Source organism: Scyliorhinus canicula, chromosome 16 (genome assembly GCF_902713615.1).
Source record: "Scyliorhinus canicula chromosome 16, sScyCan1.1, whole genome shotgun sequence".
Classification (NCBI taxonomy): Eukaryota; Metazoa; Chordata; class Chondrichthyes; order Carcharhiniformes; family Scyliorhinidae; genus Scyliorhinus; species Scyliorhinus canicula.
Window position 1 is genome coordinate 116,944,846 of NC_052161.1, and position 20,176 is coordinate 116,965,021.

The following is a 20,176-nucleotide window of genomic DNA, read 5'->3' on the forward strand; positions in this document are numbered from 1 at the left end:
TGGGTACACTAAATTTAAAAAAAAAAAAAAAATCTTTGGGTTGTGGGGCTGAGACCCATGCAAATACAGGGGGAGAATGTGCAAACACCACATAGACAGTGGCCCTGGGCCGGTATCGAACCCGGGTCCTCAGCACCATGAGGCAGCAGTGCTAACCACTGTGCTACCATGCCGCCGTGAGTCAGCACGGTAGCACAATGGTTAGCATTGTGTCTTCACAGCGACAGGGTCCCAGGTTCGATTCCCACTTGGGTCATTGTCTGTGCGGAGTCTGCACGTTCTCCCCGTGTCTGCGTGGGATTTCTCCAGGTGCTCCTCCCACAGGACCCGAAAGACGTGCTGTTAGGTGAATTGAACATTCTGAATTCTCCCTCAGTGTACCCGAACAGGGGCTGCAGCGTTGCAACTCGGGGCTTTTCACAATAACTTAATTGCAGTGTTAATGTAAACCTACTTGTGACAATAAAGATTATTATTATTTCACTTGCTCTGTGGAAGTTGGGATAACTCCGCCTCCTCATAACGGTGGCCCGGAATTGGCAAGGCTTTCAATGGTGAAGCTGTCGCCAGCCGTCATTGTCATCCTGAATCTGACCACAATTGCAGGACTTCCCACGAGCGAGGAATGATGGGAAATTTCTGAAATTGTGGCCAATCATTCACTGTTCCAGCACAGACAGAAATGTGTGGACATCCCTACCCAGATCCAGCAATCAGATAATTTCCCCCCTCACATATCATTGTTAGAAACACATCTTGTTCAATGAGATGTAACTGTGGATGTGATTCTACCTTCACCCTGTGTGTTTGTTGCAATCTTAATTTCAGTAACATTTCTTAAAAGTGATTTGATTATTAATGCTTTTTTATTTCCTGGTTGAAAGTTTTCCAAATAAGTTTTCACAAAACCTCCAACCAGGGAATAAAATGCATTAATGCTCAAATCACTTCTAAGACATTAAGACGCATACATAAGGAGGCCATTTGGCCCATCGTGTCTGCACCAACTCTTCGCAAGAGCATCCTACCTACGCCCATTGCCCCGCCCTATCCCCACAACCCCAAACCCGCACATCTTTTGACACTAAGGGGTAATTTAGCATAGCCAATCCACCTAACCTACACACCTTTGGACTGTGGGAGGAAACTGGAGCAGACACCGGGAGAAAGTACAAACTCCACACAGTCGCCCAAGATCGGAATCGAACATGGGTCCCTGGAGCTGTGAAGCAGCAGTGCTAACCACTGTGACACCACGCTGCCCTGTGCCACTCTGCCCACCACAGCTTGAGTGGATGCCTGTGTCAACATATACACAAAGTTTCCTGAAATCCACAGGGCAATTAGCCTCCGTAAAGAACATCAGTGGCTGACAGCTAACAAATCTCTGTCTGAAATCCATAGCCACTGCTGAAATGCACTCCACACCCTTAAAAAACTGACAACCGCCCATGATGCCCCTCCTGATTCACTGAAAACATCACCAACCCAGCAACTAGGCAACTGACCCGGGTGATGAAGTTCGAGGTTTCAAACTTCCCTGGAACATTTGGACATCCCTCAGGTGTTTGAGGATGGGCCAGGAAAGTTGTGGCCATTGGCTACACAAGTGCAATGTGAGGAACAGCTCAAATTATGACAGTGACTATCCAGGTCAGACCATTGCCCATCTACTGAACCTCTGCCTACAGAGATCAATCCCTGGTCACATCATAATCACTCATGCTCTGCCAGCTGAAGCCTTTGTATGGATATTTAACCTCGACACTGGACTACATGTGTTTCCTCAGCCAGATAAATACAAAAAATCCTGGTTGGCTGTCTGTGAGAATTCTTTAATGTGATTGGTTGCTTAAAGAGTTCCCCACCAAGGTAAAAAAAAACAACAATGTGCCGTTGAATAGCAGGGGCGTTTCTTGACACTGCAGAAACTACCGGCTAAAATCGCCCATACGTGGACTTTTTTTTTGCGTTAAATCACACCCTAGATCTCTAAATGAGGTTTCTTCAAATCTCTTGAACAGTTTCACCATTGACCACAAAAACGTAGACCATTACCTTACTTTCCTTCAGATGTAAGGAAACCGGATAGTATTAAAGATTCTTAAGTTAAATCAACATCACTCATTGTCAGGCTCATTTTTGATTGAAACATGCCTTTAGCTCTCCGATAGCCAGCCACCTGACTGTCAGTGAGGGAAACTGGATGGCTTCACAAGTATTAGAGGTAATTCCCATCTTGTACCGAATGGTCTCAGAGCAATCTCAAGGAAGCATGTGTGGATATTGCCCTGATTCCATAGCAACAGTTAGTCTGCCAAAAATTGTTATCTTAATAAATATTCACAATGTAAGTAAATATGAGGGGGTTCCTCCAAAAATTGTTCCGTTCCTATAGCAACCGTCATCCGGTCATGTCTGGCTTTTGGTGGAACAACATAATGAATCTTTAAGAGCTAAAAATAAGAGTTTTTGAATATCACGTGCCCCACTTCATAACTCAAATCTTCTCACAGACACACACTCTATCACAGACAGTCACAACCTCAGGCCTTACACACACACATCAACAATCATTGCCAGGTTTCTCTGTTTCAGAGGCTAAGTGCTGGCACCGGGACTGAATCTCATGAGTTCTACTGCTCTGAAAATGACAACCGTCCTAGAGCGATTCTGGATATCCTAATGGGCTAGCTCCGCCGCCACCTGGAACTAGTGCAATTCCAACAAACACGGGCGTGTGATTCGCCGGGATCGGGATTGGCACTCGAGAGCCTGACAAGCAGGAGCTGCATATAGGCACTCCACTCCCCACACACCCGCACCCCAGCCAAGAAGATGGCTCTGGTTGTGCTGGAGCACATCCATCCTGTTGAAGGGTCAGTTGGGGCCAGAGGGTAACTGAGGGGCTGGCCTGGGGAGGCACCCATACGACCCCTGGCGCTAAGTTCACAGTGGGCAGTCAGCGATGTGCGCAGCCTCATGGCTGCCCTGCCGGCCGCGGAAATGGTAATCCGTGCCCATCCAGTCTGACTCGAGGACCCACCTCCTGGCCACCCCCCCCACAATTCCCCCCGGCCCTGGCAGAAGCTCCCCGGCCAGTGGCACAACTGTCAGCACATCAAAGCGCTGTTGGACACTTTCCGTACCCCCTCTCTCTCCCTCAGCAGCCATGGCGCCTATTTCCCGATTTTAAATAACACAAGTGAACCTCAGAGGAGGAGCATTTTGGGAGGCCCAGAAATTGCCTGGTCTGGCCAGTTAATGATATGCCAACGGCATTTACTGTACCATTTGCATACCCACACCGGGGAATGCATTCACGCCACCGTCGAGGCACCAGAGCGCCTGGCGCCGGACTCAATTTTCGGCTGACGCACGGTGCTCTGTCCGATCGCGCTTCGTGATTCCGGCATCACTGAAAAGAAAATCCCGCCCATGTCTTTTGTGCACTAAGACATACACACATACGCTTTCTCACATGTAAACTCACCCTCTTGTTTACTCAGCCAAACATACACTCACATATATAGGCTCTCACATTCTCAACTGCTATCATTTTTACACATTTCCATATGTAAACTTGCATACTTTCACTCATGCACAATTAATGTTGTGCACACATGTACTTACTTACTTACAGCATTGCACCCTGGTAGACGCATACACTAGTGCTCAAGGTTGCATTTTTATATTGATATAAAGGTACCAATCACTCATAAGGGAACTCGCATGAAAACATTGATACAAAGGTAGAAAACTTGAAGATATCAGCAGCAGAGCTGTATGTTCTGTGTTCTGCTCACAGGCCAAAGTGAAACTGAGACTGGATCACAAGATACACCTCCATTCTACTGATGTCATGCTGCTGTTCCTTAAAGATAGACAATTCTCAATACACTGGCGCAAGATGTACATTCATATGTTATTTTCAACTTACAATTAAGCACATGTGCACCAGTGGTGCACGGACTCACAAAAGCACATACTTATGCAAATACCCACACATGCAGAAACATGTCCTTATGGGCATATACATATGTACACATACAAACTTGCACTGTACGTGGGTGGTACATGCACACTTGCAAAGACGGAACACACTGCTGCAATCCCACACTCTTGAGTACATTTACACTGATTAAACACATAGTAATGGGTAATGCACTTCGACATTGCCAACCACATATCCATAGCATCACTCAGCTCTCTTATTTCCAAGGGTAGTATGGTGGGGCAGTGGTTAGCACTGCTGCCTACGGCGCTGAGGACCCGGGTTCGATCCTAGCCGTGGATCACTGGCTGTGTGGAGTTTTCACATTCTCCCAATATCTGTGTGGGTTTCACCCCCATAACCCAAAGATGTGCAGGTTAGGGGGATTGGCCACGCTATATTGCCTCTTCATTTGAAAAAAAAAGTGGGTACTCTAAAGAGCAGGAGTAGAGCATTTGGGCACTCAAGCCTGCTATCATTCTATAAGCTCAAGGCTGATCTCATTAACTCCACTTTCCTGCATGCTCCCCCTCCCCCCCCCCCCCCCCCCACCCCCACCCTCTCCCCCGGAATCCTTGACTCCCTGGTTGATCGCAACTCTGTCTATCGCAGCCTTGAATATATTCAATGACCAAAGATGCTTGATTTTCAGAAGGCTTTTGACAAAGTCCCGCCTTAGAAATTGGTGTGTAAAATTAAAGCACATGAGATTAGGGATAGTGTTTTGAGATGAATAGAAAACTGGTTGGCAGATAGGAAACAAAGAGTAGGAATTAACGGGTTCTTTCCAAATTGGCAGGCAGTGACTAGTGGGGTCCCGCAGGGATCGGTGCTGGGGCCCCAGCTATTCACAATAAAAATTAATGATTTAGATGAGGGATCAAAATGTCATATCTCCAAATTTGCAGATGACACCAAGTTGGGTGGGAGGGTGAGCTGTGAGGAGGATGGCAGAGTTCCCTCAGTGTGATTTGGACAAGTTGAGTGAGTGGGCAAATGACTGGCAGATGCAGTAAATTTTGGATAGATGTGAGTTATCTACTTTGGCAGGAAAAACAAGGAGGCAGACTATTATCTGAATGGCCGTAAATTAGGAGAGAGGAACGTGCAATGAGACTTGGGTGTCCTGAGACACCAGTCACTGAAGGTAAGCATGCAGGAGCTTATTAGGCTTGTATTCACTGGAGTTCAGAAGAATGAGGGGGGATCACATAGAAACATATAAATTTCTAACAGGAGTAGACAGGGTAGATGCAGGAAGGACGTTTGTCCAAAACCAGGGGTCTCAAACTGAGGATACGGGCTGGACCATTTAGGACAGAGATGAGAAGAAATGTCTTCACCCAGAGAGTTGTGAGCCTGTGGAATTCGTTACCACAGGAAGTAGTTGCGGCCAAGGCGGCATTCTCGTCTCCGGGATGCCCGGAATGTGTTCCCCAATGGGACGGAGAATTGGGCATCGGGGCAAAATCAGGGTCAGTGCCAATACCATGCCCCAACACCCCTACCCTTGCTCGTGGCATGAACAGATTTCATGCCACACACAAGCGGGAACATGGAAATAAATGCAGTGGGCCAAGGAGCAATTGTTGCCCCCTTGACCCACTCTGAGATCCACTGTGTAGAGACCATCTAAGCCCATCCCCTCTCCACCCCACAGTGCACAGCTGCCCCCAATTCCAGATTGCCTGGGTGTGCCCCCACTCCAACGTACAAGGGTGATCCGACCCATCCCTCCCAGGGACCCCGTAATAGGGTGACCCCCACAGGGACCCGTACAATAGAGAGACACCCCCCCCGCAGGAACCCCTGCAATAGAGAGTTCCCCCACAGGGACCCCTCTGATAGGTGGACTCCAAACACAGACCCCAGTTATAGGCGGACCCACCACAGGAAACCCTGTAATAGGGGGACCACCCCAGCAGCCCCTTGCCTAAAGGAGCCCCCCAACACACAGACATCCCACACACAGACCCCCTCTTCCAACAGAAAGGGATTCCTGCCTGGAAGTTAGAGAGCAGTCCAGACAGGGGGCTGTGGGAAGTATCAAGCTGTAATACTCACCTTGCAACTCCACCTGTTCATTCCTCCAAGGAGAACCACCATGCTTTAGTCTGGTTCCCACAGACCCACTGTCTGCTGCTTTGATCCATTCATGTCCCTTCACACTTTAGTGGTCTAAGTGGTGAAACCCCAATATTTGTAAACATTGGCCAAATCAAAGGGAGGTAAGTGCGGTGAAATTGTATGCCTGAGTGATTGAAATACACTTAGTGCACTTTCATATCTTTGATGTGGACAATGTGTACAAACTGAGGAAGGAGCAGTGCTCCGAAAGCTAGTGATTTGAAACAAACCTGTTGGACTTTAACCTGGTGTTGTAAGACTTCTTACTGTGCTCACCCCAGTCCAAAGCCGGCATCTCCACGTCATGAATGTTTGCAGGCAGTGGATCTGTGGGAACCAGGCGCAGCCACAACTGCTGTCCTGAGAGGAATGGCCATGTGGAGCTGCAAGGTAAGTATTACAACTGTAATCCTTTCCTCAGCCCCTGTCTGGACTGCTCTCTAGCTTCCAGACAGGGCTCACTTTTCTGGGGGGGGGGGGGGGGGGAGGGGTACAGTCTGTGTGGGAGTTGTTTGTGTGTGGGGGGGTGTCAGTGGAGGGGGTTCCTTTAAGCAGGGGGCCCTTGGGGGGACTCCCCCTATTCCAGGCGTCTCTGGGGGTTCCCCTATTACAGGGGTTCCTGTGGGGGTCTGTCTATTACAGGGGTCCCTTTGGGGTCTGCCTATTACCGGGGTCCCTGTGGGGGGGGGGGGTCCGCCCATTACAGGGGTCCCTGGTGAGGGCGGGCGGGTTGGGTCACCCCCATACTTGGTTATGGTGAGGCACCCAGGCAATCCCGGGATGAAGGGGCTGCCATGTGATGGGGGGGGCTGGGTTGGGGAAATCTGGGTTGTGGCGGGAGGTTGGGACCAACCTGCGGTGCGGGTGGGTGGGTGGCCAGCCACAGCACTCCACTATTGGCGGCCCAATATCGGGACAGCCCCCAGAATCCCTCGCATTCTACGCCATGCTTAAATTTGCATGATGTGGACACTGAATTGCATCACGGTTTACAACCGCATGCGAATCGTAAAACTGGTGCAATTGAGTTCCCAAGGGAGAACAACGGTCTCCCAAATGGAGAATCCTGCCCTGTAGGTTTTCAAGAAGCAGTTAGACATTGCATTTAGGGCAAAGGGGATCAATGGGTCTAGGGGAAAGCGGGATTAGGCCATGATCATAATGAATGGTGGAGCAGGCTCAAAGGGCCGAATGGCCTCCCCGTGCTACTATTTTCAATGTCTCTATGTGCAGATTTGGTGGAGTGGCCATGATCAATGCACAGGGTCATGGGGATAGGGCGGGGGAATGGGCCTCGGTCGAGTGCTTTATCGGAGGGTTGGTGCAGACTCGATGGGCTGTACGGCCTCCTTCTGTAGGGATTCTCTGGACCCTATTCTCCATTGCTCCCTGGGGAAGAGAGTTCCAAATAGTAACTACCCTCTGAGAGAAGGAATTCCTCCTCATCTCAGTTCAAATGGGAGACCCCTTCTTTTGAAACAGCGCCCTCTAGTTCTAGATACCCCGGGAGGAGAAACATCTTCTCAGCATTCACCCTGTCAATCCCGTCAGAATTTATATGTTTCAATACGATCGCCTCTCATTCGTCTAAACTGCAATGAGTATAGGCCCAGCCTGCTCAACCTGACCTCGTGAGGCAACCCCTTTATCCCAGTAATCAGCCGAGTGAACTTCCTGTGAACCACCTCCAACAACATCTTTGAGTGAGCGCAGGGTGTAACAGGAGGGTGGGAGTGTTCTTTCAAATTTTTTTTTAAATAAAAGTTTGGTTTAGAGATGCAAACAGTTTAGTTCGTGGGTGGGGAGGGGTTGGAGGTGGGGGGAGGGGGGGGGGTTGTGTGGACGGTAACAAATGATACAAAATATTTTGAAACAAAATATTCTGGTGACTGGAAATGTGGAATAAAAGTTGCTGGGAAGACTCAGCAAGACTTTGCAGCATTTGCGGAGTGACGATGTTAATCTTCTCTCCGCAGGTGGTACCAGAGGATTCCCAGCAATCGCAGTATCTTACTTCCAGGCAGTAGCCTTGTGGGGAAGGAGGGGAGTTGCTTTGTCTGTTGTTAATGGTTTGTGAAGATTTGCTCCACAAAGTATTTGACGTTTATGAATTTGCCACACTTGGCAGTCAGGGCCGTATTTACAGATGGCAAATGACAGGGATCAAATGTTGCCCATGACTGGTGATTCCATCAGATAACTCTGGCAGGGGTGCGAATGATAAAATAGCTTTTGTAGGGCGGCACCGTGGCGCAGTGGTTAGCACTGCCTCCTCACGACGCCGGGTCCCGGGTTCGATCCCGGACCCGGGTCACTGTCTGTGTGGAGTTTGCACATTGACCCCGTGTCTGCATTGGTCTCACCCCCGCACAACCCAAAAGATGTGCAGGGTAGATGGATTGGCCATGCTAAATTGCCCCTTCACTGGAAAAAAAAGAATGGGGTACTAGAACATAGAACAGCACAGTACCGGTCCTTCAACCCACGATGTTGTGCCGACCATTTATCCTAATCTAAGATCAACCTAACCTACACCCCTTCAATTTACTGCTGTCCATGTGCCTGTCTAAGAGTCGTTTAAATGTCCCTAATGACTCTGACTCCACCACCTCTGCTGGCAGTGCATTCCACACACCCACCACTCTCTGTGTAAAGAACCGACCTCTGACATCTCCCCTTTACCTTCCTCCAATCACCTTAAAATGATGTCCCCCTAATGGCAGCCATTTCCGCCCTGGGGAAAAGTCTCTGGCTATCCACTCTATCCATGCCTCTCATCACCTTGTACACCTCTGTCTTAAGTTAAAATTCTAAATTAAAAACTCTAAATTTTAAAGAAAACTTTACATTTTAGTAAATGTTCACACTTTGGTTTCAATTCAGTCGTGAGCATAACTGGACAGCAGAGCTAGGGCAGAGAAGCAAGAAATATTTACTTGTTGTTTTCTCCTGGTCTGACCCTTGCGAGGGCCGTCTCTGCAGACCACTGGGCTCGCCCCTCTCAGACTTTGCCAGCAGTGTCTCGAGGGAGCCGTCACTCTTGGAAGTGGTCGTGAAGTTGCTCTTGGTGGGCAGGCTCTGGTGAGGCCAGCTGTCAGCCTTGCCCATCACTTGCCGGCCTGACAGGGCAGGCCCATTGCCCTCGCTGGCATGGTACGGAGACAAGCTCTCTGCCGATCCGCGCCCTGGAGTGAGTTCTGACTGCGAAGCTCTGAAGTACAGTTGAGGGTCCCTTTCATCATTCCATTCAGTGAACGGCGAGGCATATTGTCTTTTCAGGTCTGCTTTGGGTCTCAAACCTTGCTGCCTGCAAAGAGGATGCGTGGATTCCCTCTGAGTCTCTGCGTCCTGTCTCTCCTCTGCTCTCCCCTCCTCACCGTTTGGCCTCTCTGGCGCGTCAGGACCGAGGGAAGTGTTGATCCACTTTTTGCCAATCAGCATAAGGTCCGGCAGCACATTGTCCTCCTTGCGGATGGTAATATGGTTCTTCAAGCAAGGGCTGTCCTGTAGGCAATCCTTAAGCGGCTCCATTTCCTCGCCATTGGAAATATGCATTTCTGCAGGACATAAAAGGGAAACCAATCAGAAAGTGAGGAACAGAATTGAAACCAGTAACAGCGCCAAAGCTGAGAATGAGAAAAATGTCTAGTATTATTGTAATTATGACTCTCATTAAACTTGCCTCATACCTCAGTCACAAAGTGCGCTGGCCCCTGTATAGCTGAACACTACACTGTGAAAGGTCCCAGGGTTTGGACATGTTCAGTTTGGTGGTCACAACTTGGACAGGCAGTCTGGGCAGTATAATTGATCTCTGGAGGCTAGGGGGAGACAAAATCAGACAAGGCCTCCACTCCGCGGACTCTTTGTTGAAAAGTGCATCCGTGTGGGGACCAGGTGCTGGCGCTAGGCAGTCGAAAGGCCCCCTAGATTCACAGCCGAGGTTTCATCCCTCAACAATGGCCACTTGGGCAAGGATGTGTACTTGGCATTAGGGGAATAATGCCTTAGCTCTCTGGGACCATCCAAACATACAAAGTAGGAGCAAGAGTAGGCCACTCGGCTCTTTGAGCCCATTCTGTCATCCAAACAAAATCATGGATGACTGGATTGTAACCTCAACTCCACATGCCCACCTACCCCGATAACCTTTCACCCCCAAACACTAACCCCCCCCCCCCCCCCCCCCCACCCCCCACCCCCATCACCCTATCCCCCATCCCTTCCAACACACCGTTTATCAAGAATCTATCTGGCTCTGCCTTAAAAGTATCCACCACCTTGTGAGGGAGAGAGTTCCAAAGACTCACAACCCTCTGAAAGAAAAAATGTCACCTTATTCCTAAGACCAATTAACATGACAAGCAGGATAGACCATAAGACTGTAAAACATAGGAGCAGAAGTAGGCCATTCAGCCCATTGAGTTAGCTCTGCATTCAATGAGATCATGGCTAATCTGAAATCCTCAACTCCATTTTCCCACCTTATTTCCATAACCGTGGATTACCTTTCTGATTAAAAACCTGTCTATCTCAGCCTTGAACACACTTAACCACCCCATCTCTAGAGCTCTCTGAGGTAAAGAATTCCACAGATTCACTACCCTCTTGAGAGAAGAAATTCCTCCCCATCTCTGTCTTAACTCTGAGGTTATGCCAATTGATCCCAGACTCTCCCACAAGAGGAAACACCCTCTCAGCATCTACTTTGTCAAACTCCCTGAGAATCCGATATTCTCATTCTTCCAAACTCCCATGAATACAGGCCCAATCTACTCAACCACTCCTCGTAAGAAAATCCCTCCATACCCGGGATCAACCTAGTGAACCTTCTCTGGACAGCCTCCAAAGCTAGTATATCTTTCCTTAGATAAAGGGAACAAACTGTTCACAGTATTCCAGGTGTGCCCTGACTGTAGAATCCTTACAGTGCAGAAGGAGGCCATTCAGCCCATCAAGTCTGCAAAACCCTATGAAAGAGCACCCTACCTAGGCCCCCACCCCTACCCTATCCCTGTAACCCCACCTAACCTGCACATCTTTGGACTGTCGGAGAAAATCCAAGCACCCAGAGGAAACCCATGCAGACACAGAGAGAACGTGCAAACTACACACAGACTGTAACCTATGGCCGGAATTGAACCTGGGTCCCTGGTGCTGTGAGGCAGTAGTGCTAACCACTGTGCCATCATGTCACCCACTAGTGTCGTGCATTGTTTTAGCAACACTTCCCACAGTCCATTTGTCTGGAGTAGATATGGTTAACTTTAGGGCATATCTTCAATTGGATGTCATTGATGTCAGTGTGAACAAAGAACAAAGAAAAGTACAGCACAGGAACAGGCCCTCCCACCCTCCAAGCCTGCGCCGAACACACTGCCCGTCTAAACTAAAATCTTCTATATTTCCGGGGTTTGTATCCCTCTATTCCCATCATATTCATGTATTTGTCAAGATGCCCCTATTATACCTACTTCCACCACTTCCTCCAGCAGCGAGTTCCGGGCGCATTACCCTCTGTGTAAAAAATTCCCTCGCACATCTCCTTTAAACTTTGCCCCTCGCACCTTAAAACTTTGCCCCCTAGTAATTGACTCTTCCACCCTGGGAAAAAGTTTCTGACTATCCACTCTGTCTGTACCCTCATAACTTTTGTAGACCTCTATCAGGTCGCACCTCAACCTCCATCGTTCCAGTGAGAGCAAACCGAGTTTATCCAACCTCTCCTCACAGCTAATGCCCTCCATACCATCCTGGTAAACCTCTTCTGTACCCTCTCCAAAACCTGCAAATCCTTCTGACAGTGTGGCGACCAGAATTGAACACTGTATTCCAAGTGCGGCCCAACTAAGGTTCTATACAGCTGCAGCAAGACCTGCCAATTTCTATACTTGATGCCCCGACTGAATGCGTATGCCTTCTTGACTACTTTCTCCACATGCCTTCCACTTTCAATGACCTGTGGACCTGTACACCAAGTTCCCTGTGCTGGTTACTGTGGGAAGCAATACTGTAGAAGTGGGCATGTGCAAGCTGAAGGGACACAGAACAAATTTATCCCTTTTGCTGCTTAAAACCAAAGGAGCATTTATTTCCAAATGAATCAGAAACATCCACAGTCAGCCACAATGTACACATCTCCAGTGTTCATAGGTAAAGAAATCAAATCCATCAAGATAAAATTAACTATATCTACTCCGAGATAAGCAGTAACCTGCTCACCTTCACCCAGTCAGAAGAAGGATTACTTGTATTTTATCTAACGTCTTTAACTTGGCAAAATTCCCCAAGATGTTTCACTGGAGATGGGGGCAGCATGGTAGCATGGTGGTTAGCATAAATGCCTCACAGCTCCAGGGTCCCAGGTTCGATTCCCGGCTGGGTCACTGTCTGTGCGGAGTCTGCACGTCCTCCCCGTGTGTGCGTGGGTTTCCTCCGGGTGCTCCGGTTTCCTCCCACAGTCCAAAGATGTGCGGGTTAGGTGGATTGGCCATGCTAAATTGCCCGTAGTGTCCTAAAAAGTAAGGTTAAGGGGGGGGGTTGTTGGGTTACGGGTATAGGGTGGATACGTGGGTTTGAGTAGGGTGATCATTGCTCGGCGCAACATTGAGGGCCGAAGGGCCTGTTCTGTGCTGTACTGTTCTAAGTCTAAGTCTAAGAACTTGACACTGAGTCATACAAGGAGATAGTACGACAGGTGACCAATAACGTGGTCAAAGAGGTAGGTTTTAAGGAGGATCCTGTTGTAGGAAAGGGAGATTAAGCAGTTTAGGGAAGGAATTGCAGGGTTTAAGGCCTAAGCAGCTTGATATGGCCGCACACTTGTGGAGTGATTAAAATTGGGCCTGTGAAAGAGGCTGAAGTTGCAGGAGTGCAGAGATCTCGGAGGATAAGGCAGGAAGAGTTAAAGCAATAGGGAGCATCGAGACCACGGTGAGAAACAAGGATGAGAATTTTCAAAACGAGCCAGATGGGTTGGACAATGAATACAGGAGTGACAAGTGATCAGGACAATGCATGTTGCAATACTTGCAGCAGAGTTTTGGATGAGCGTAGGTCCACAGAGATCGGAAGATGAGGATTTCACAGCAGATGCAGGGGCATGGACAGGCCATATTCCAGAGATGGATGCTCTTTGTGACAGAGAAGATATGGAGCTGGATTTTCCAGGGGCATGAGGGGCATATTGTTTGCTCCCGAAAGAAAACTCGCTCAAAAGGCTGCCCTGCTGTTTATTATACTATGATCGGCCTTAAAAGATGAGGGACGAACTTCGGGGAAAGGAAGTCCAGTCCTTAAGAGCTGCGGCCAACGTGATTGGTAGCCAGTCCTTCCAGTCCCTACAACAGGTCCTGGGAAGAAGACAATATGGATCTCGGGAATGGTTAATGCGGCTCCTTTTGGGCGGAAAATAATCGGGCACCCTAGGGAGGGGGTGGAGGAGGGGGTGGGTTATGGAGGCCAGGCTGAGGGCAGTACGGTGGCACAGTGGTTAGCACTGCTGCCTCACGGCGCTGAGGACCCGGGTTCGAATCCCGGCCCTGGGTCACTGTCCGTGTGGACTTTGCACATTCTCCCCGTGTCTGCGTGGGTTTCGCCCCCACAACCCAAAGATGTGCAGGGTCGGTGGGTTGGCCACACTAAATTGTCCCTCAATTGGAAAAAAATAATTGGGTACTCTAAATTTAAAAAGAAAAATGGAGGCCAGACTGGGAGGCACAAAGACAGGGTAAAATCTTGAGCGGGTACGTGGGGGTGGTGGTGTGTGGCGGTGGCGCTGTAAGGTAGTAATGCTAACCAACTGGGCCACCATGCTGCCCTCCCGTCCATAAGGAACACCTTGGGGGTTGGCAGGAAGTCGGTGGGATGGGTACTCATCATTTCTGGTCTGCCCCACCATCCCCGTCTTAAGAGCTCCCACCGGGGTGGGGTTTAGCCATAAAACTACCCCATGGGTGTATACAGTTTGGTTCAGTGGAGAGAGTGGCCAGGGGGAGAGATGGAGTCAGTGACTGGATGACGGAGATTTTAGCAGTGACCGGCCTTCCCAATATTTAAATTCCTGCTCACCCGCCTGTTGGACAAGCAGTTGTGACAAATCAGAGGCAGTGGGGGAGTGGAGAGAGGTTAGTGAGGTAGAGCTGGGTATCATCAGTGCACGTGTCGAACCCAACATGTTATTGGACAAGACCGCTGAGAATGAAAACGGAGGACAGCACGGTGGGGCAGTGGGTTAGCCCTGCCAGGTTCCCAGGTTCGATCCCGGCTCTGGGTCACTGTCCGTGTGGAGTTTGCACGTTCTCCCCGTGTTTCTGTGGGTTTCTCCCCCACAACCCAAAGATGTGCAGGGTAGGTGGATTGGCCACGCTAAATTGCCCCTTAATTGGAAAAAATGAATTGGGTACTCTAAATTTAAAAAAAAGAGAATGAAAACGAAAGGGGACTAATGATAGGTCCTTGAGTCACTCCAGAGATAGTGGCAAGGGAGCAGAGAGCCATTTCAGGAGATTTTCTGGTTGGATAAATCGGAATGAAACCTGGCGAGTGTCATCCTAGCTGGACAGCAGAGGAGAGAGCGTTGGAGAAGGATTATGTGGTCAACTACAAATCAAAGATGGCCAGCAATTTGAGAAGAACGAATAAGGATAGTTCACCACGGTCACGCAGGAAGTTATTTGTGACTTTGAGAAGGGCTATTTCACTTAGGTGGCAACGTGGGAACCTGATTGAAGGGAATCAAAGGTAGAGTGGCAAGATTTTGGAATGAAAGTTAAGTTCGATTTGGGGCAATCGTTTGCAAGAACAGTGTCCGAGCGTGGGCTGTTTGTGGAGGGAGACGGGACCTAAGGTGAGTGGACCATTAGCGAACAGTGAAGAGAAGCTGGGGATGAAATTTCACACAATCAGAGAATTGTTACAGTGTAGCAGGAGGCCATTCAGTCCATCGTGCTTGCACCAGTTCTCCAAATGAGCATCTTAACTTTGTATTCCAGGGTGGTACTGGCAGTTTCAGCATTGACATAATCATGCACAATACCATGATACTTCATGTGGTCCAGTCAGATCAGCTAACACAATTGTTGCCATAAACATTCAATTCTGCATCCTATCAAATCAATATTTTGCTCCATAGCAGTTAAAGCTACTTAACCCCCATCCAGTGCCCTCCCTTCTGCCCTGTGAATTTTTTCAACCTACCATAATTATCGCTCTTCACCCCATGTGACATTCCTAGTCGACCTAACTCCACCTCCGTAACCTTTCCTGATTCTGCCCCGACTCAGTTCGTCAGTTGCTGAAACCCTCATCCGTGGCTATTTCTATCTTTTCCTAACCTCTCCACCCTGCATAAACTTGGGTTCACCGAAACTCTGCTCCCTATATCCTAATTCGCACCATGTGCTCGCTGATGCACATTAGCTCCGGCACATCAATGCCTCTGTTTTAAAATTCCCATCCTTGTTTTCAAATCCGTAAATGACCTTGCAACCCCTCCCTATTTCTACAACCTTTTGAGGTCTCTGCAATCGCCCAATCTTTCTCACGATGCATGAATTACATGAGATCCCCCAGCCACACCGAAGCACTGGGTGGAGAAGCTGACCTCCGCTCCAACCGGACCTGCCTGCGAGCGATCAACGAGGTGAAGGCTCAAACATCTGCCCCTGCACCCGTCTGCAACTCCGACAGGTCTGATACCCCAGATATGGCCACTAGGGGACTGGGCTCCAAATCCATCTGTAATATCTCCAACAGGGGCTGAAGAAGGAGACCCAAAATCTCACCAGCTCAGGACATGCCCAGAACATGTGCACATGGCTTTCCGGGCCTCTCCCACAGCGCTCGTACTTATCATCCACCCCCTCAAACAACCCACTCAACCTAGCCCAAGTTAACTGTGCCTTGTGTATCAACTTCAACTCTATCAACCCTGGTCTCGCGCACGACGAAGTGGCCAACCCAGCTCCTCCTCCCACTTAGCCTTAATTCCGACCAAGGACACAATGTCCTCCGCCATTACCCTCCTGTAAATTCCCACGGTACTCCCCTCTTCCAACCCCGCGAGCATCTTTCCAACAGTGTGGGCGGCGGCGCTACCGGAAACAATGGGAAATCCTTCCTCACAAAGTCCCTCACCTGCAGATATCGAAAACTTTCCGCCTGCGAAAACTCCTCCAAGCAAGCGAACCGCCTCTCCGAAAATCAAGTCCCCCATGCCATCCACCCTCTTATTCCCCCATCCCTGAAACCTGGTATTCCCAGCCTTGCTGGCTCAAACACACGACTATCACAAATCGGCGCCTTCTTAAAATCCTACCTAATTTAAAAAACTGCTGAAATTGACGCCAGATTTTCAACGTCGCGACCACCACCGGATTGCCTGCATACTTCCCTGGAGAGAACAGCAGCGAGGCCCTTACCAGCGCCCGCAGCCCCGTCCCCTTAATATGAGCCCGACTCCATCCTCACCCACATTGTCTCCTGGTCCCCAAAAGAACCCAACACCTTCTCTGCGTTCTCTGCCCGATAGTAGTAGATCAAACTCGGCAACACCAAAACCCCTATTGCCGGTCCCTTTGTAGGACCATTCGGAATTCCCGCTTTAAATCTCTTTGCCGCTTCTTTCTTCCTCTAATACACTCTTTAAAACCTACCTTTTTAGCCAAGTATTATCATCTATGTGACTCAATGTTAAATGTTGTTCGACAATGCTTCTGAAGCATCTTGGGATATTTAACTATGTTGCGTGTCAGACAAGGTTCAACTGGTAGTAACCGGCCTCCCAGTCACAAAGTTTCAGGTTCAAGTCTCACTCCAGGGCATGAGTACAAAATCAATATTAATAAAAATAAAAGGATAAAGATCTTCGATGCACTGGGATGACTTCCAGTCAATGTCTTTCTGAAGTTCAGGCTTTTGTTTTGGTACTTCTTCCTTCTATAGAACATAGAACATAGAACAGTACAGCACAGAACAGGCCCTTCGGCCCTCGATGTTGTGCCGAACAATGATCACCCTACATAAACCCATGTAACCCGTATACCCATAACCCAACAATCCCCCCATTAACCTTACACTACGGGCAATTTAGCATGGCCAATCCACCTAACCCGCACATCTTTGGACTGTGGGAGGAAACCGGAGCACCCGGAGGAAACCCACGCACACATGGGGAGGACGTGCAGACTCCACACAGACTAGGCTAGAGATGGTTTTCTCTGGCAAGGTTATCTACTTTCTCTGCAAACTCATCATAATTTCAGGTTCACATCAAAGGATGTGCCAGGCACTCACTGCTTTCAGAACAATAGAGCAGTTCTTTCACTTCAGCAAGCAGGAAAGAGAGAGAGAGTTCCTTTCACTTTCAAGGTCAAAACACTTCTGCTGAGTTATCTCAGAAAGCATTACGCAGGAACCAATCACTGACTGTTGTCAGGCAGAACACTGTCCCTGGCCAGTCCACTAGTTTCCAGTTAACCAATCGGACTGAATCCCTCCAAAGCTGGTTCCTAAGATACACTTGGTGCCGAGGGGTCTGGTTTCTCCTTTCCAAAACGCAAAACCTGGGAACACAGTGTCCTGGCAAACAGACTGTCTCAACATTGAATCTTCTGCTAAAAGGTACATCCCGATTATGGGACCGTTGACCAAAATAATAAAATTGAAATAAAATGAATGGGGACAAAGAAAATACATAGGAAGGACTCTTACACTATCAGCAATCAGTAAAGGTGAGATTCTGCAGGCTTTTCCAGTAATATGGACATTAGTGAGGAGTTAGAGTTTTCAGTTTATATGAGGAAAGAATTGGAGGAGAAAAAATAATCACTTTTTAAGGGCCCTTCCTGTTTCCTATTTCTTTTACTTTATTGTTATCGTTTTTTGGTCCATGGATCTTTAATAGTGACATATCTTTAAGTCGAGCAGAGGAAATGAGGAACTCAAAAGTTACAAAATAATACACTGTGCTGTGAAGTTTTAGCTTTTCAACAGAAGAACTCAGACTTTCTGGCACACAAGAGATTGGAGGGATTTGGTTCGAGTGTTTGGCTGCTGACGTCCCGCCCGGCAACAGACAGCAATTGGGTCCTGCTAGGTGGAGTGTTTTCAGAGAACACAAGAGAAAGCACCTGGATGCTAAAAGGAGAGGCTGTATGTTGCTCTCTCACTCTTTCTCTTTTTCTCTCTCTCCTGAATGTTTTCTGCCTGTTGGTTCTGAGTCTGCAGAGAGGTCTCGAGAACCTGATGAATCCACAGGTAAAACCATTACAGACTGAAACCAAAAACATCCAACTGGAGGCCTAGTCTAAAAGAATCTAACTGGAAGATGTCCATCTGTGCAGCACGGTAGCACAGTGGTTAGCACAATTGCTTCACAGCTCCAGGGTCACAGATTCGATTCCCGGCTTGGGTCACTGTCTGTTCGGAGTCTGCACGTCCTCCCCGTGTGTGTGTGTGGGTTTCCTCCGGGTGCTCCGGTTTCCTCCCACAGTCCCACGATGTGCAGGTTAGGTGGATTGGCCATGCTAAATTGCCCTTAGTGCCCAAAAAGGTTAGGTGGGGTTACTGGGTTATGGGGATAGGGTGGAGGTGTGCGCTTAAGTAGGGTGATCTTTCCAAAGGCCAGTACAGACTCGATGGGCTGAATGGCTTCCTTCTGCACTGTAAATTCTATGATAAGTTCCATGATAAGTTATGTCTTCGAGTATTTTAAAAATACCCAATTAAAAATAATTCCGAATTAATTTCAAGTAGGGCTGGAATTGACCACGCTCTACCCCAGGACGTCGTAACACTTTAGACCAAATGCAATTGTAAAGAATTAGATTCAACTTGTGAGGAGCTTAAAATGACTATAAATCAACAAAATGGGCAGACCAGGCAGGTCTGGAGAACAATCATACGATAAAAAAAAGGCAGAAAATTCCATCAAAAGAAAGCTGTTTCAATTCGTCTCCTTCAGTAAAGAAACATCCCTTTATAAGTTGAGACAGGTTTGTGATCTGTCTGACTCCTACGCCTAAAGTTTATCCACTCATGTTGTCTCTCTCTGTGAGCGATGCTCTCTCTTTTCCAGAGACTAGCTCCAGTGTGGCATCTGTTGAGCGTGGGCGTGTTGGTGCGGGTTACAGAGTAGCTTGCTCTGACTTGACGGGGTGTGGTAATATTCTCCAGGCAAATGGCATTGATCCACAGAATCCTTTCTGCACACTGTAATATGTGGTTATTTACTGCGTTCCCATCCTGACTCTCATATGCATCTTTGTTGCGATTTTCAAAAGAGAAATCTCTGCCCATCCAGGCTCAGAGAAAACTACAGGCAACGCACCAACTCCTGGAGATAAAAACAGCTGTCTGGGATGAGATGTATCCTTTCTGACAGGGTGAGGACCAGGGGGAAGCTTTCTGAATGCCAGAGATACAACGGGAAAATGCCCTTTCTCATAATCCAAACATCCTAAAATAATTTGCATTCGGTGATGACTGTTTCGAAAGGCACATTCCAGCTTATTGCCTGCATCATCAACTTTCTATGTGCAACTGTGATAGAAAATTGTGTAAAATTAATTTTAATAAGAACAACTTTCCACCCACACATGCCTGCAGCACTTGGTCGGCATAAAGTACACAGCATCGTGGTGTCTCAGCCATGCTGACAGTTGCACTGAAATCGTAGCATCCCGGAGTCCAAACTGTGATGAAATCAGGGTCATTGTTGGAATTTGTATTATAATGATGACAAAGACAAATATAATCAATCGTTGTAAAAACCCATCTGGTTCATTAATGTCCTTTCCGGAAGGAAATCTGCCGTCCTTACCTGGTCTGGCCTACATGTGACTCCAGACCCACCACAATGTGGTTGACTCTTAACTGCCCTCTGAAACGGCCCAGCAAGCCGCCCAGTTCAAGGGCAATTAGGGATGGCCAACAAATGCTGGTCTAGCCAGTGACACCCACATCCCATGAAAGAATAAAGAAAAAAATATTCCATTAAATTCAAACTATACCCTACACAGCCCTTTGAACTAGCATTGTTGCAAGATTATTGTT

At 48.3% G+C, this 20,176-nt stretch overlaps 1 protein-coding gene across 1 annotated transcript in view; it reads right to left on the bottom strand.

The window, feature by feature from the left end:
* arhgef19 (Rho guanine nucleotide exchange factor (GEF) 19) overlaps nucleotides 1-20,176 on the bottom strand; it is a 124,333-nt gene that overhangs the window by 56,639 nt on the left and 47,518 nt on the right. Inside the window, exon 2 of the mRNA XM_038773088.1 lies at nucleotides 9,058-9,678. Coding sequence (XP_038629016.1) covers nucleotides 9,058-9,678 — 621 coding nt within the window. The remainder of the gene's footprint in view (nucleotides 1-9,057; nucleotides 9,679-20,176) is intronic.